The 16,884-nt window shown below is 38.2% G+C and overlaps 1 protein-coding gene across 4 annotated transcripts in view; it reads left to right on the top strand.

Annotated features, from left to right (window-relative positions):
* FRY (FRY microtubule binding protein) overlaps positions 1-16,884 on the top strand; it is a 495,577-nt gene that overhangs the window by 253,598 nt on the left and 225,095 nt on the right. For 3 of the 4 annotated variants that reach the window (XM_060191649.1, XM_060191648.1, XM_060191650.1), the window contains one exon: positions 3,959-4,158. The exons of the other annotated variant lie outside the window; for it this stretch is intronic. In XM_060191649.1, coding sequence (XP_060047632.1) covers positions 3,959-4,158 — 200 coding nt within the window. The remainder of the gene's footprint in view (positions 1-3,958; positions 4,159-16,884) is intronic. 4 annotated transcript variants of the gene reach the window in all.

Genomic DNA, 16,884 nt, shown 5'->3' with positions numbered 1-16,884 from the left:
ATAGTCTCTTTGGCTTGTAGAAGAAGATTTTAATATAATCTTCAATATAATCCCATTTGTTTATTTTTGCATTTTCCTTTGTCACTGAAATCAGTCCCCAAGGACATCATTGAAATTAGTGTCATAATGGAACAAATTAAATTGTACCAGACAGATATCTAAGTGGGGGAAATGAGATAATGATCCTTTGTCAGGACTCCTTCATCATAAGAAATCCAGTTTTCCAGAGGTCCAGCACTAAGGCCTGGACCAGGATGTGTGGGTGGTCAGGTCTGTTTAGTAGGAAGGAATAAAAAGAAGGAATTGGTTCTAGATAGAAAGGCATAGACTGGGACATTGATTGCCTGTAGTTACAAAATTGGAAAAATACAGTCTAAGTGTTACAGTTGCTGGTAGGTTTGTTTCAGACACAAGGTTCAGTGGCAAGGGAGGTGGCTCAAGTGAGTAGAATGTGGAACTCACATGCCTGATCCCCCACCACATATGTTGGAATGGCACTCTGTGAGCTCATTCTCTTTCTCTCTATCTCCCTCTCCTCTCTTAAATAAACAAATTAATCATTCAAATTGATAACTTCAGTTAAAATCAGACCTATATGGGTGCGGGACACTACATAATGGTTATGCAAAAAGATCTATCTCATGCCTGAGCTCTGAGGTCCCAAGTTCAGGCTCCCACTTCACCATAACCCAGAGCTGAATGGTGCTCTGGTAAAAAAAAATAATAAAATAAAAAAATTAAATTAAATAAATACACAAATAAAACCATTTCTACAAAGAAATGGTTTTAATTCTAGAAAGCTAAATCCTTTGGAGCAATCAGTTTACATCTTAGTACCCATACCTTTTTTTCAGCTTTATCCTTTCTGGAAGTGCATATCACTCTTTCCCCTACCTTCTCAAATTTAGGACCGTGCTTCAGACTTTTCTTAACCTCTCCATGCGGTTCAAGGTCATTGTCATGAGCATTAACTGTGACACCATGCTGGATGAAGAAGTCAATGTCCCCACACCTGTGAGAATGTCAGAGTCTGTGGCCCTGTGCTAAATGTCTTCAAGCAATGGCATTTTTAAGTGGCTTTTTGTTTGTGTTTGTTTTCTGCTTTTGCCTCCAGGGTTATTGCTGGAGCTCAGTGTCTGCACCATGAATCCACCGCTCCTGGAGGCCATTTTTCCCCCTTTTGTTGCCCTTGTTGTTGTATCCTCATTGTGGTTATTATTGTTACTGTTGATGTCATTTGTTGTTGGATAGGACAGAGAGAAATGGACAGAGGAGGGGAAGACAGAGAGGGGGAGAGAAAGATAGACACCTGCAGACCTGCTTCACCACCTGTGAAGCAACTCCCCTGCAGATGGGGAGCCTGGGGCTGGAACCAAGATCCTTATGCCAGTCTTTGCACTTTATGCCACGTGCGCTTAACCCGCTGCGCTACCACCTGCTCCCCATTTTAAGTTTTAATGGCTTTTAAAGTGGTACCACTCTTCACAGCTTTATTTTTTAGCTGAGGCAACATTGACTGGTGTGACTATGTAAGTTTCAGGTGTACAGCATTGTATGGCTAGGGAAAAGTCCAGAGCTCACCCATCACAAATCACGAACCTCCAGATTTATGCACCTATTCCACTTCTGTGTGAAAACAACAAAAAATACTTAGTCAAAATTATACATACCCTCCAATTATCATTGCAATATCATTATCAACAACCAAGTGTGCCGTTCTGCTGCTGCTGAAAGGGTTTTCCCCCCATGTAATCGTCTGTTTCTAGGCTATTATGAACTTCCAGATTAAGCCATTGATGCTAACTATGTGATTAGATTAGATTTTTCTTTATTTTTGTTTTCTTTTTATTATATGTGATAGAACAGACAGATATTGAGGAGGAAAGGGGGAAATAGAGAGGGAGAGAGAGATGGGGGGGCTGTAGACCTGCTTCACTGCTCGTGAAGCTTCCCTGTTGTAAGTGGGGACTGGGAGCTTGAATCTAGGTCCTTGCACATGGTGACGTGTGCTCAACCAAGTGCACTACCACCTGGCCCATGATTTCTTTTCTAATGATACTGACCTAATGTTTAGAGAGGTTTGCAGTTTGTGAGTTAATGTTGACTACTACAGAACATATATTTTCTGGTTTTCAACTATATTATCACCAAATAACTGAGTCTCTGAAAGATGCCAAGTTAATGTTTTTATTTCTGAAAATAAAAAGGCCAGGGTTTGTTATGAATTGCTTGTTAAGATGAAGAAGAGTAGATATGGGAGTAGATCTAGTTCAAGTATACTCATTCAATTAGCTTTCACTGCATCTTCATCTACCCAGCCAGGCCTTTTGAAACTAGAGTGAAGTGTGCCCTCCCCTTGAACCACTTTCCACAGTGGCCTGAGGTTCTGCTAGCCTTGGATTCTCCCTACTCGCTTAGGTTAGGCACAATAACTGTGTAGTTGTAAGGGTGTCTTGCTGTTAAGTCCAGGTGGACAGTTATTTTTAAATAATGTTGATTTGGTACTTTGGATACTTAAATGGAAAACCTATCTCTGGCATCTGGGCTTCAGCTTTCTGGTTCAAAATGCAGCTTTGCAGAAGGATTTCCAGTGGAATTGCTCAATATAGTTAAGACTTTCAGATCTCAGAGACTTGTGGTTCCAAAGCTGGTCTTGCCTATATATTATTATGTCAACTTGAATATTGCTGTCATTGAGAACTGGGTTAAATTCTGTAGACAATTTAAAATGATAACCACTGTCCTTCCAGAAATATTTTCAGTTTATGTTACAGTTTCCAAGTTTTCACCAGAGAGAAAGAGAATATCAAAGCATCACTGTAGCACATGAGATATCAGGGATTTAACTCAGGACCTCATGGTCTCAAGTCCAGTGCCCTAACGCACTGCACGGCCTCTCAGGTCCCAAGACCACTTAATCCTACTGATGACTCATCATCTTTAAAGTTCTTAGGTAGAAGGAATAGAAAGGATTCAATTTTAGCTTGTCAAAGCAGTGTAGAAAGTAGAGGTGTGAAGTCTTCATCTGAATTTTTTTTTTTTATGTGACTCAAACAGTTGTCTGAATCTGTGACATTTTGAAAGAAACCATTTACTGGGGCCTTGACAGCTGCCTCTATTCAAGATATATTCATATATAAATCTTTCTAAGGGTGGAGGAGGCACATTCTAGAGTCAACCATGTATAGAGTTAGCATAGAGATGGTCCAAGATGGAGCCTTCCATCTTTCTGGAATAAGCACCAACTGGGCTTCTGGAAAGTTCTTGGAGATTTCGCAATGGGGTGACCTTAGTGTCCTTCCCATTCTTAGAAGATAGAAAGCTCCTGGCCATTCCTTAAAACTGGATGGGAAATCACTTTTTCTTTATTTTTTATTAGTGATTTACAAGATAAGATATTATATATATATATGAAGAATTATATAAGGGTATAATTGTACACCATTCTACCTACACCCTTCCAACAGTAACCACCATAGGAGAAATCACTGTTTTCTTTTTTTTTTTTTAAACCAGAACCCAGCTCAGTTCTGACTTATAGCAGTGAGGGGATTAAACCTGAGCTTTGGAGCCTCGGGCATGAGAGTTTCTGTGCACAACCATTATGCTATCTCCCCCCGCCTGGAGAAATTTTTTTTTTCTAATATGTGTTTTCTCAGTCCATTTCCTTGGAACATAAAAGGGAAGCTAAAAACATTTTTCATGTCATAGCTGTGTATCAGCTATGTTATATGTGCAACATAATTTACTCAAAGCAATGTGGTAGCCCAAAATATTTTGAGGTTATCAAATATGGCATAATTGTAACCATAATGTAGTCAAAATAATTAAATTCTGACACCATTCCTAAAGAATACAGCTGGGTTAAGATACCAAGTACAGTGTTCTTGATATGATTCATACTCTTGTATGTATGTTTGAGCACAGTCAGTCTGAAGATAACATTATTTTTTTTCAGCTTCTCCAGTTGGCAACGGTTATATCAAGCCTCCAGTTCCACCTGTTTCTGGCACACAGCGGGAGAAAGGTCCGCCAACCATGTTACCCATCAGTGTGGACCCAGACAGCAAACCAGGGGAATATGTCCTCAAGAGTTTATTTGTCAACTTCACCACTCAGGCTGAGCGCAAGATTCGCATCATTATGGCAGAACCCTTGGTGAGTTTGTGCCATGAAATCTTCTGCTTTATAAAAATCTTTCTCGACAGAGAATATAGTAGGTTTTATCTTCTAAGAGTGAATGGTGAACCCAGTGGAGCACACACATGGCCATATGCGTGAGCCAGGAGTCAGGCCCCAAGCCGCCACCTGCAGGGTGCAGGTTTCATGAGTGATGAAGCAGGGCTGCAGATGTCTCTCAATCTCTCTCCTTCTCTATATCCCCTTCCCTTCTCAATTCTCTTATAAAATAAAGAAAACTTTTAAAGAAAAAATATAAAAAAAGGAAGAATGAATTTCTTTCTCTGCTTTTCAGAGGATTCTGAGAATGGATAGTGGTTAGAGTTTCTGATTGATTAAAAACAATTGAGGGGTAAGGATGTTTAAAAAAATCTTCAGCGGGGCCAGGTGGTGGCATACCTGGTTGAGTGCACATGTTACAATGTGCAAGGACCCAGTTCAATCCCCTGGTTCCCACCTGCAGGGGGAAAGCTTCACAAGTGGTGAAGCAGGGCTGCAGGTATCTCTCTGTCTCTCTCCCTCCCTATCATCCCCTTTCCTCTTGATTTCTACCTGTCTCTAGCCAATAAATAAATAAAGATAATTTAAAAAAATTAAAAGAAACTTAAAAAAATCCTCAGCAAATACAACTCAATTGCATGCATTGTCTCTGTATTTAGGACAGATAAGCATAATTTAATATAAGCAGTCTTAATCACAGGAAAATTGTGTTTGTAGACAGCTATAGAGATACATTAATGAAATCTTTTATTTATTTATTTATTTTAATAAGACAGAAGGAAAAAAAAACATCATTCTTCAAATGTCTGCCTGGACTTACAGGTGAGGTCAGATGGTCTCAGTGATGTATTGTGAGAAAAATTCTTTTGGTGGCTTAGTGAGAAACACCACCACTTTAAATTTCTGAGAAATGGGAGGCAGGAACATTCCTGACTCACTTACCTTTAGTTTCCTTATCAGAGAGAACAGGCCCTTGAACATTGGTGCCTTTCTTTGCCAGTGACTCTGCTACAAAAATCCAGTGTTTTCAGCCATTAATTGTCCTAACAAGGCCTCTAAAGACAGGACTGAATCTCAAAAGGACAGTCAGGAAGGAAGTCCAACTGGTAGATTCACATTACTTGTTTTCTGACCTTGGCGGGCAATATACAATAAGGGAAGGGAAAGGAATTGAGAGTGACGCAGCTGTTTCTGTGAAGCAAAGCTTTGTACCTCCTGTAAGGATACCGGGGCCTTGAGAAGACAGTCTGAGGTAGGCTTTATGGCATCATATCTTTAAATAATTAAAGGCACTATTATTGAGCCCACAACACAAGTCTCTAAAAATATGCAAGAGAGGATGCACATTGAATGGTGTTAAAAATGACCTTTGTAAAAAAAAATGACCTTTGTACATATCACAATTTAAGGTTTGGGAATAAAATTTTCAGATTTTTTTTTTTTTTTAACACCAGAGCACTGCTCAGTGCTGACTTATGCTGTTGCAGGGATTGAACCTGGGACTTTGGAGCCTCAGGCATGAGAGTCTCTTTACATAACCATTGTGCTATCTACCCCCACTACCAATTTCATGTGTTTGTTAGGTGTGAGACTACCTGAAAATTACAAACTTTGCCTTACTAAGTTTTTATCTGATCAGTAGATCATATGTTTATGAGTTCTCAGTTTGTATTATGGAACATGTTTTTTGTTTCTACAATTTAAATTAAATGTTAATATAGGACCTTTTTTTTTCTGTTTACTTGTGTGTGTGTGTGTGTTTCTACCACTATTACTACTAATAATACATCTTTCTGGAGTCCTTATTCAGTACTAAGCACTATAGTTATATTACCTCTGACCTTCACAATGACTCTTCTTAGCTTAAAATCAACCAATTAATTGAAAATGACTTGCTGAGATTGTGTATTCTGTGGTTTTCTGAGGAACTGAAAAGTCATAAAAATGTGAAAGTGTTGCTCAGAAGAATAACTCTTGAAAATTACTTAGCCACCCATCTTTTCAAAATAAGAATTTAAATACTGTTAATTAAGAACTTATGAAGTGAAATAGTTTAGGTTTAACTTTCTAATTTTCACTCAACTCAGAAGTTATTTGTGTGGCATTTTTCTTCTTCTGGGAGTAACCATTGTGTCTGAAAAGCCAACATGTGTGCCCCACACATCTTTTAGTTCAAGGTATACATTTTGATTCTTCTTCTGAGAAAAGCTAAATGCCCCCCAAATAAGACCAAGTGACAAAGAAAAGGCAGTGAGTCCACTTCATCAACACATTTTTATTATGCTCCTATAATGAGAATCTCTGTTAATACTGTTTACCAATTAGATGGACATTGCATTTTTGTTTGGAGACATATATTAGATCAATTTTCAGCATTGCTGCTTTTTTATAAAAAGAACTATTTATTCAATCTTGAATTTTTTGGCAGAGATGTAAGTTTCGGTGCCAAATCCATTTCTGCTGAAAAGTGCTTGGTAAATTTTTGTCCTTGTGCTTTTTTACATATGGGACAGTAAATGTGAGTAGATTCTGTGACTTATTACCTGATTCTAAAAATGGAAATGTGTGTTGATTATTTAGCCTTGTAACCATAATAGGAGGTTATTTAGGGAGAATACATAATACATTAAAGTGAATGCCGATAAATGTTCCTTACTATTTTTCTTGCTAAGTTAGCTTCCTTTAGAAAGACATTGAGTCCTTTAGAGGATGGATTTGCATGGACTTATATCAGATCAGAAAACTGGATTCTAATATTTTTAATACAATTAAACTTGTGTGGGAATGGCCAGCTAGTTTTCAAGGAATGGTAACTGTAAGTTTATTATTATGGGGCTTCTAAGGAGTCTGTATTTTTCAACTTCATTTCTACTTTATTTTCTTAAAGTTTTATTTATTTGTCTTGTAAGAGATAGGTAGAAACTAGAGACAAAAGCACCTCTCTGGCATACATAGTGCTGGGATCAAATTCAGGACGCCACACATGCCAATCTTATCCTCTGACTTCTGAGTCACCTTTCTGGCCCCAAGAATTTTGATGAATATATTTTCCATGACTATATTTCACACTATTTCACTGCAATTTGGTTATCTTTTAAAAACTTAGCTGCATTTTGGGTGTATTTTATTCCTCAAGTTTAAAGTGTGAATTTCATGTTTGATCACCTTAAGCATAGATTTTAGTGTGTGTGTGTGTGTGTGTGTGTGTGTGTATGTGTGTGTGTGTGTGTGTGTGTGTGTGTGTGTGTGTGTGTTTAGATTATTCTGTTATCAACATCTGGGGGACTGTATGTCTATTGTGTCTGCTAACTTTTACCTATGGTGAATTGTTTCCTTATGTGCTTTGAAGCTCTCCTTTGTACATTCCTTAGTAAGGCTGATTTTTCCATGAGTCTTCTTTGCAGCTGTGACTGTAGGAGTATTCTTCCAGCAAGGTTTTGTTTGTGTTTTTGTCTCTTGCCACAGAGCATTTCCTGGGGCCAGATATCATGCTTATTTCCAGAGTTGGGAGTTTTCTGCATCTAGAAGTTAGTACTAGATGCCAAAGTCAAATAAGAGTTTAGCATGTGATTTCAGATTCTCATCAGAATTTTGCTGTGATGCTAGTGGTGATATTTTCAGATTTCCAGTGAGTTTTGTTTGTTTGTTTTTACCTAAAATCATTTTGCATTAAAAATTACATTCTGTTAACCTTTGTAAGTGTTAATAGCATAAGATTTTTATTTGTTCTGTTATCTTAGATCATTGTCCTGTCAATGTCCTGAAGATTCTTGGTTTGTATCTCATGTAGAAGGGAGAAACAGAGCCTTCATGCCATGAGACTTGTGTGAAAACAGACATTCCCATAATAAGGTTGATTCTTCTAAAGCAGATGAAAGGAAGAGAGGGGGAACTATTGTTCCTTTTCTTTTGATCTTGTCAGATGAATCTTCCCTAAATACAACCCTGTTACATTTATTCTCTTGTTTGAAGTTTTCATTTCATACTCATTCCTTGATTTTGCTACAGCCTGCCTTCTTCCACTCACCTTTATAAACCTATTTTGGAAGTTGGGCGGTAGCGCAGCAGGTTGAGCATGCATGTGGCGCCAAGCACAAGGACCAGCGAAAGGCTCCTGGTTTGAGCCCCCCGGTCCACACCTGCAGAGGAGTCGCTTCACAGGCGGTGAAGCAGGTCTGCAGGTGTCTGTCTTTCTCTCCCCCCTCTGTCTTTCCCTCCTGTCTCAATTTCTCTCTGACCTATCCAACAACAACATCAATAACAACAACAATAATAATAACTAAAAAACAAGGGCAACAAAAAGGGAAAATATATATATATATATATATATATATATATATGAAATAAACCTATGTTTCAGTTTTATGCTTCCTTGCCACATGCATTTATGCATAGTGCCCCTTCTTTATAGAATGTCACCCTTCTCCTCATCTTCCGTATCTTTCAAGGACCAATTCACCACCTTGCTACCTGCAAAGGTTTTCTTGGCTTCTTTCCTGCAGACACCACCACACAGTCATGCATATGGGCACATACACACCTATAAATCTCTATTGTATCTGAGTCACTATATCATTCTCTCAAGGAAACTATTCTGTCTTCATTAAATTAGAGTATTAGTAGAGACTAAACTAGAAAAACAACAGAGAACAATATAGTTTTTAAGGTCAAATGATATTTTATGGAACTTTCAGTTGTGTGTGTGTACATACCAGGCCATGATGTAAAATATTTATGTTTATGGTGAATTGGGAGAAAGGAGCCACAAACTTGCTTTTTTTTTTTTAAGTTGAAGGAGCACTGTACTCATTTGCAAGTTAGTAACACAATATCTGTGTCTGCTTCACACACACACATTCACATACACACAATCCCATTTAGGATACTGCTTTATATCCAGTACGTACTAAATTTTTCAGAGAATGAATGATTGATTGAATAAGTGGATAGATGAATCAATAGACACAAGTTATATAGTAATTTAAAAGAAATATCTTTGTAGGAACCTCTGTGTTTTCAAGGGCTTTCTTGTTAACCTCTAAACTGATAACAATAGATTTTGGCCTGTTCTTTGTACTCCTCAGCAGATGAATGCCTTACAATCTGCAGAGTACAAGTGACATTGACTCTCAGATTTCTTCCTTGGGGCATCTAAGGATATCTCATTATTCATTGATATGGTTACCTGCTCCTCTCTTTAACCTGGCAATATGTGAAGAGGAAAGTCAGGTTGACTCTTAGCAATAAATACGGTCTCAGAACATTCTCCTTTACTGTGAGTCTCTCCATTGATGGAACACCTGCCATTGTAGTCACAGAAATTCCCTTCTCAATAAACTATTTTACAGAAAATAAAATTTGACAGTTTTTTTTAATTCATGAGCTTTTGTAATCTTGACTTTGTAGATTTAATAAACAAGAAAAGGTAAAGACAAAATAATTTTTCATTCAGCCTCATCTGTATTTGAATTCTGATTCCACCTCTTTAGTTTGGAATATTGTGTGGCCTTGGGCCTGTCAATCAATCTTTCTTTCTTTCTTTCTTTCTTCCTTTCTTTCTTTCATTCCTTCCTTTTTTCTCATTTACAAAACTGGGGTACCTAATTCAAAGAGCAGTAGAGAGGATTAGAGATAATGAGTGGAGCATTTGATGTAATCCTTAACATCTGCTGTGTACTCAGTCCTCAGATCTTCCTCATCCTTGTTGTCACCAAAGAAATTATATCAAGTAACCATTTTGTGTGTGTGTGTGTATTTCTTCGGACACCATACTGGGGCTTCCTTTCTTTGTGTTTATTCAAAAGGACGTAAGGCTTAAGCAGATTTTCTTTTCATGGTTACTGTGAGATGATTGTCCTAAACTCTGGAATGGCAATGATAAAGGCGCAGCTAAAACTAGTTTAAGCAGATCATATCTAGATCCTTAAGAAATTACGTATAATAAAGAAAAGCAAATAAAAGTAAAAAAGAGAGAGAGAGAGAGAGAGAGAAGACAGCACTCTCACCATCACAGTACTTGAGGCTTACTTAGGCATAAATTGTGAAGACTAGGGAAGTAAAATCAGTGATTAGAAATGAGATCATTTATGATGGTTTCTCAAAGACCTACCAAGAGGAAATGTCATAAGTTCTTTAGAGTAAAGATCTCAAAAAATGAGTTGAATATTGTCAAGCCAGGTCACACGGGGAGCCCAGTGACAACTGGGTTGTTAACTAAGTTAAGCAAGTTCAGAAATTTTTAAGGTTTTTTAAGGTTTTTTTTCCATTTATATTTTTATATTTATTGAAAAGTTGGAGAAATATCTAAATTTTAAAGCTATTCATTAAATCAAACTAATTTTCCTTGGTTTTTTTTTTCTGTTTTATTGAGATACACTCTATTACTTTTAGCTATATAGCCGTGCCTTGTTAAATGTGTCTACCTTCTCTGGACAGATGATCTCACCAATGTGTCTTGGAACCTCACCTCCCACTAGAGGGATAAAGAATAGGGAAACTTCCAGTGGAGGGGAGGGGATATAGCACTCTGGTGGTGGGAATTGTATAAATTATACCTCTCTTACCCCATAATCTTATTGATCATTATTAAATCGCCAATAATAATGAAAAAAAGAAGTTGGAAAAAATGTATATGTTGTGAAATGATTACCACAGTAAATGTAGTCAACATCTATAGCTACTACTACTATTACCACTATTATTGTTGTTACTATTATCACTGGGGTTTCGCCAGTCCCAATCAGTGTTTTTCAGATAGAAATAGAATATCAGAGAGACAGAGAGAAAGAGAAAGAGGGAGAGCCACCACAGCATCAAAGCTTCCTTCACTGCCATAACACTTCCTTTTAGTGTACCAGGGACTTGAACCATCAAAGCAGGTGCCCTCTTAGGCGAGCCATCTCACTGACCCCATGATTGCTTTTTAAAAGATTTATTTACTTATTTGTATATTGCAAGAGGGAGTGAGAGGCAGAGAGAGGGAGACAGACACCAATGGACCAGAATCCCACTCAGCTCCAACATATGGTAGTGGTGGCAACCAAACCTAAGGATCTTATACATGTCAGTCCTGTGTTCAACAGCTGTGCTGTTTCCCTTGACCTAATTGTTTTCTTTGTGATGAAAGCACAATCAATTCTTACCTAATACAATACTATTAACTATAGTCACTATATCATATATTGGATCCCTGGAACATACTTATCCTATATTTGGAATTTTGTACCTTAAAGGATTTTTAATCATATTTTTCAAGCTGTCTCTTTTGTCCACCCTTTCTTCATGTAACAAGGATAATAGATAAAACTCTTTTTTTTTTCATCATAGCCCTGCTCTTATACTTGTTTCTGAAAAATTAAATTAAGTGTGATTATTATTTTCCCTTCTATAAAATTTTAATCTAAGGAGACATTGTTTAAGCTGTGAAAAAATATGTAAACATCATGTCTCTGAATCTGTGGGTAGATATGTCTTAAAGAATCCATCCCCATTTAAGCTTCCATTGTCCCTGTGAGGGGCTGCACCAGAAACTAAACCAGGCATTGGGCCAGGAATTTTCATCTGGATCTACAGTCTGTCAGCATAAAATGTCAACAGGAAGAAGCAATTCTAAGTCTCATAAGGTTTACTCAGAAAGCAAGTAACTTATTCTCTTTCAACTTTGATTGAAACTTGGGAAAAGGAAAAGGTCTACATAACTTCAAAAGAGAAAGCACATCTAACTTTCATCTTGTCCTTTAGCTGAGACTGTGACTGAGCAAGAGAGAGGAGTGTTCACCCTCCTCCAGTGTTCTGGTATTTACAACACTTCTGTTATGAAAGGCCACATGAAAAATCATCATGATTTTATTGAGACCATGACAGCCCCTGTTCACAAAATTGTTAATGATCAAGATGCAGGAAGAACCATTGAGAGATGTGCCTTGCTTTGAGCTTGGAGCACAGGTATGGAATGATAGGTGCACATTCATAAAGATGCTGACTTTGTCTTGTGGAAATGGAGACTTAATAATTGTATAACATGACCTAGCTGGTTTGCTAACTAACAAGGGAAATTCTGTTTCAATATGAAGACTAGAAGACACGCAAAGTATTTTCTTAGCTTTCAGGGTCTTTGAAGAATAGAAGCTGTCAGTCTCTATTGTAGTACACACCATGATCTGAAATGAAATATGTCATGTCTTCAAACCAACCCTGTGCAAACTTCAGTCATGGCTAGCTGGCACCAGTTTTGAAAGCCCATGTAATTAGTTAATAACAGTGTTACTGCACATAATGTTGGTGTAAGTTCAGGTGATAATGTCTGTTGACAAACCTTTGTTCTTTGGCCTTGTGTCTTGGGCTTCTATCCCTTCAGGGTCCTGAAGGTGAGCAGAGCTGTGTTCTAGCATAATAGTACTGGTGACCCACCATCAACAAACTGTCTATTATGAGCTATCCTAGTGGATCTGATGAATTTGATGGTGACTCTAAACCAAGTCATTGGCAAGTAATATGCACTCACCCCCTTCCTCTTGTAATTTTAGAACTTATCTGATGGAGGCTTGGCAGACTAGGGTTAAGATATGTACTATTTGTAATTATAAAAGTTTCTTCACTTCTAAGACAAGCAGAACCTGAACGGAATTGGCATGTTGCACTGAAGTAAAAGACTCTGGGGTGGGTGGGGGGAGAATACAGGTCCAAAAAGGATGACAGAGGATGTCCTTTGTTGGGGTTGTATTGTTATATGTAAAACTGGGAATTGTTATGCATGTGCAAGCTATTTTATTTACTGTTGAATGTAAAACATTAATTCCCCCATAAAGAAAAATTTTTTAAAGTCTCTTCACTTCTGGCCCATATATAAATTGAAAAGTCAGGCTTGTGTTTCACTACTCCAGATACTTAACGAGTTGTCTATAGAGTTCTAGATATCAGAAAACATCAAACCCTTTAAATAAGATTTTGTATTTAATTATGCAAGGAACTTGTGAACTGGTAAATTCTTTCTGAACTCCTCAAAGGACAGAATGACTGACTGCCTCTAAATTTAGATCTCTATATTGTAAGTCTTAATAAATCCTACCATAATTTGTTGTGTTCATAGCCTGATAACCAATCACTGACTACACCCATTTGACATGTAATAAGCATACTTCATCAGCTTGAGGGAATCATGTTAAGTGAGATAAGGAGAGAAATAAGCCAGAAGGAGAAGGACCGATACCAAATGGTCTCACTTATAGCTAGTACCTAAGAAGCAAGGCAAGAAAGAGGAAGCACAGAGTGCAGCTTGGACTAGGTGTAGTGTTTATTAGCAAAGCAAAGGACTCTGTACCAGGGGGAGGTTGAGGTTGGGTGGGAGGCAATTAGTATCCAGTATATGATAGTGAAGAGAGACATGGGTTGATGGTGGGAGTAATATGTAGATTACCTTACATGGAGAGATAAGAAATACCCTTGTGGCTGAAAAGAGAATTAACATACAAAGCCAAACAAATTGTTGATTAATCTTGAACCTAAAGGCTGGAATAGTGCAGATAAAGAGTTGGGGGAGGGGTCTCCGTTTTGTAGATAGCGAGTAGGCATATTTTAGTTATATTCCAAAGGGCCTGTGGATATACTAGTTTTTTTCTTTTTTTTTATTTATAGAAAGGAAACATTAACAACACCATAGGATAAGAGGGGTACAATGCCACAAAATTCTCACCAGTAGAACTCCATATCCCATCCCCTCCCTTCATAGCTTTCCTATTCTTTAACCCTCTGGGAGTATGGACCCAAGGTCATTGTGGGATGCAGAGGTGGAAGGTCTGGCTTCTGTAATTGCTTCCCCGCTAAACATGGGCATTGACAGGTCGATCCATACTCCCAGCCTGCCTCTCTCTTTCCCTGGTGGGGCATGTCTCTGGGGAAGTGGAGCTCCAGGACACGTTGGTGGGGTTGTCTGTCCAGGGAAGTGTGGTCGGCATCATGGTAGCATCTGGAACCTGGTGGCTGAAAAGAGATTTAACACACAAGCCAAACAAACTGTCCAATCATGAACCTAAAGGCTGGAGTAGTGCAGATGAAGAGTTGGGGTGGGGGGGTCCTCCATTTTGTAGATAGCTAGTAGGCATATTTTAGTTACATTCCAAAGGGCCTCTGGCTATACTAGTTTTTTTCTTTTTTTTTTCCCCGAGCCTGAAATATAATATGCAGGTGGATCCAAGTTATTGTCTGGGGAGATGATGTCATGACTGGAAAAAGGACCAGAAAACTGGATCAGGGAAGAAAGTAGCTCCCTAATATGGGAAAGGGGTATAAATATTGTTAACTGTAAACCCCATCTATTTGATGTGATCTGGGGCCCATATTCACCTTAGGAGCCTATGTGACCACTGCATCCCTGTAGATCTGAGCTCACATTCTGTGGTCATGAGTAGGAACGTTCCAAGCTGCCCCAATATTAGGACCGATCTTCCTCAGGTGTAGCATAGAGTATGTTGTCCATCCTCTATGTTCCTTTGGAGGATGGAACATTCTCTACCATTGTTGATCCAAGTTGAGGCCCCCAGGTTCCAGATGCTAGCATGATGCCAACCAGACTTCCCTGGACAGACAACACCACCAGTGTGTCCTGGAGCTCAAATTCCTCAGAACCCCACCCCACTAGGGAAAAAGAGAGACAGGCTGGGAGTATGGATCAACCTATCAATGCCCATGTTCAGCGGAGAAGCAATTACAGAAGCCAGACCTTCCACCTTCTGCATCCCACAATGACCTTGGGTCCATACTCCCAGGGGATTAAAGAATGGGAAAGCTATGAAGGGAGGGGATGGGATATGGAGTTCTGGTGGTGGGAATTGTGTGGAGTTGTACCCCTCTTATCTTATGGTTTTGTCAGTGCTTCCTTTTTATAAATAAATAAAAAAAATTTAATTCAGGAGAATAAATAAATAAGCAAAACAAACAAAAAAAAATAAAAAGAAATACCCTTGTGACGTGAATGGTCCTGTAAACCATTATTTCCCCAATAAAATGATTTGAAAACACTTCACCTTAGCCAAACTTGCAAGTTGGTGTCCTGTCTACTTATGTTAATCAGCTGTTATGTGTTTGTTGATGAAGTGTCTGTAACTAAAAGCTAGATGTAATGTCCCTCTGTACTGTGGATTCAAGTCTGCTTCCCAAATGAACAACCTCTGTCCTTTTGGCCAGATTTTCTCTTTAGTTCTTTTTCAACTTTATTGAAGAAATGTTGATTTATATTGTTGTTGTATATTTATATTGTTGTTGTCACTACTACTACTGTCATAGGTACCACTTCACATGTCCCCAAGATAGGTGTCAACACTTCACCCATCTGCCACCACAGTGTCACCTCTTTCCATCAAGGGGTACTAGGCCCCTCCAAACCTCTTTCAGCCTCCTCCTCCCTCCCCGTTTTGAAATCTTGGATATGCTGAAATTGACCACAGTTTATTAATGTTTTACCATGCAATTTCCCTATGTTTCTTATGTCACACTTTTGAACAAACTCCTGTAAAAGAGAGCCTCTTACTGCTTCAATAAACCTAGTAAGTGAAATAAATATTTAAAAATTACATATATAGATAAATATATATTTCTCCACTGAGTATAGTGATAAAAGGAAAATAATGCTATACTGCAAAGACATAAAGAAAGTTCTCATCAAATGGGGGATATTTATATCATACATAAGAACTGGATTATTTTTCGAATTATAAATAAATAACTGTTTGAATACTTGTTTCACAGCAAAGAAGCTCAACCTAGCATGATTACTTACTCTATACAGACATGTACTCTCACCAGAAACAAAATATCATTTGCAACTGAAACCAGTGGTAATTCCTGAAAGATTCATCAAGCTGCTGAATGAACAGATCTTTCAGATGAGCTCATAAACTCACTTTCTTCTGTACGCTGTTCAGCTTGAAGCTTGTTTTATTTCTTATGAAAGTGCTTGGAACTGTGTAGGAGAAAAAGCATATTTTATGACTCTTATTGGGACTTTCAGCTATGAAATGAAATGTATTATTTCATTATAGTAAAACTTCAGTTGAGCCTTGTACCTAATATGCTAGATAAAAAGGATCACCAAAACAAAAAAATAATAGTATTCAATTCACTTGACCCATGGGTAGCATCATTATTTTTATGTCCTCTGACATTTGGAGAATGTTGTCAAAGATCCTTCTCTTTAGGAATACAAAACTCAGAAAATAGTTATTCCACAAGTCATTTTCCCTCCAGTTCTTCCTGATGATATCCTTCTTTTTTCATTAATTTAATTATACCTTTTTTCAGGTTGAGGAGATAGCATAGTGGCAAAGGGATTCTCATGCCTGAGGCTCCAAAGTTCCAGATTCAATCCCCTGCACCACTATAAGCCAGAGCTGAGCAATGCTCTGGTAAAAAATAAATAAATAAATAAAATGAATAGCTACCTCTGTCAACACCAGCACAATCCACTAGAGAACATTCCCATCATTCCCAAGAGTTTCCTTCTGCCTCCGTGCAAATAGCTCACACCACCACCCTTTTGTTGGGGAGGGGGGCAACTGGAACATTATGTGAATAAAGGAGAATCTGTTCAATAAACGGTGTTAAGAAAACTACATGCATGAAGCTACATGCAGGAGAATCAAACAGGATCACTGCAAGCCACCGTGGACAAAGGTCACTCAAAATAGGTTAAAAAAACCGGGGTGGTAGACC

Source organism: Erinaceus europaeus, chromosome 5 (genome assembly GCF_950295315.1).
Source record: "Erinaceus europaeus chromosome 5, mEriEur2.1, whole genome shotgun sequence".
NCBI classification, from domain to species: domain Eukaryota; kingdom Metazoa; phylum Chordata; class Mammalia; order Eulipotyphla; family Erinaceidae; genus Erinaceus; species Erinaceus europaeus.
Note: the sequence above shows the minus strand (reverse complement) of the source record. Positions and strands in the feature narration are given on the sequence as shown.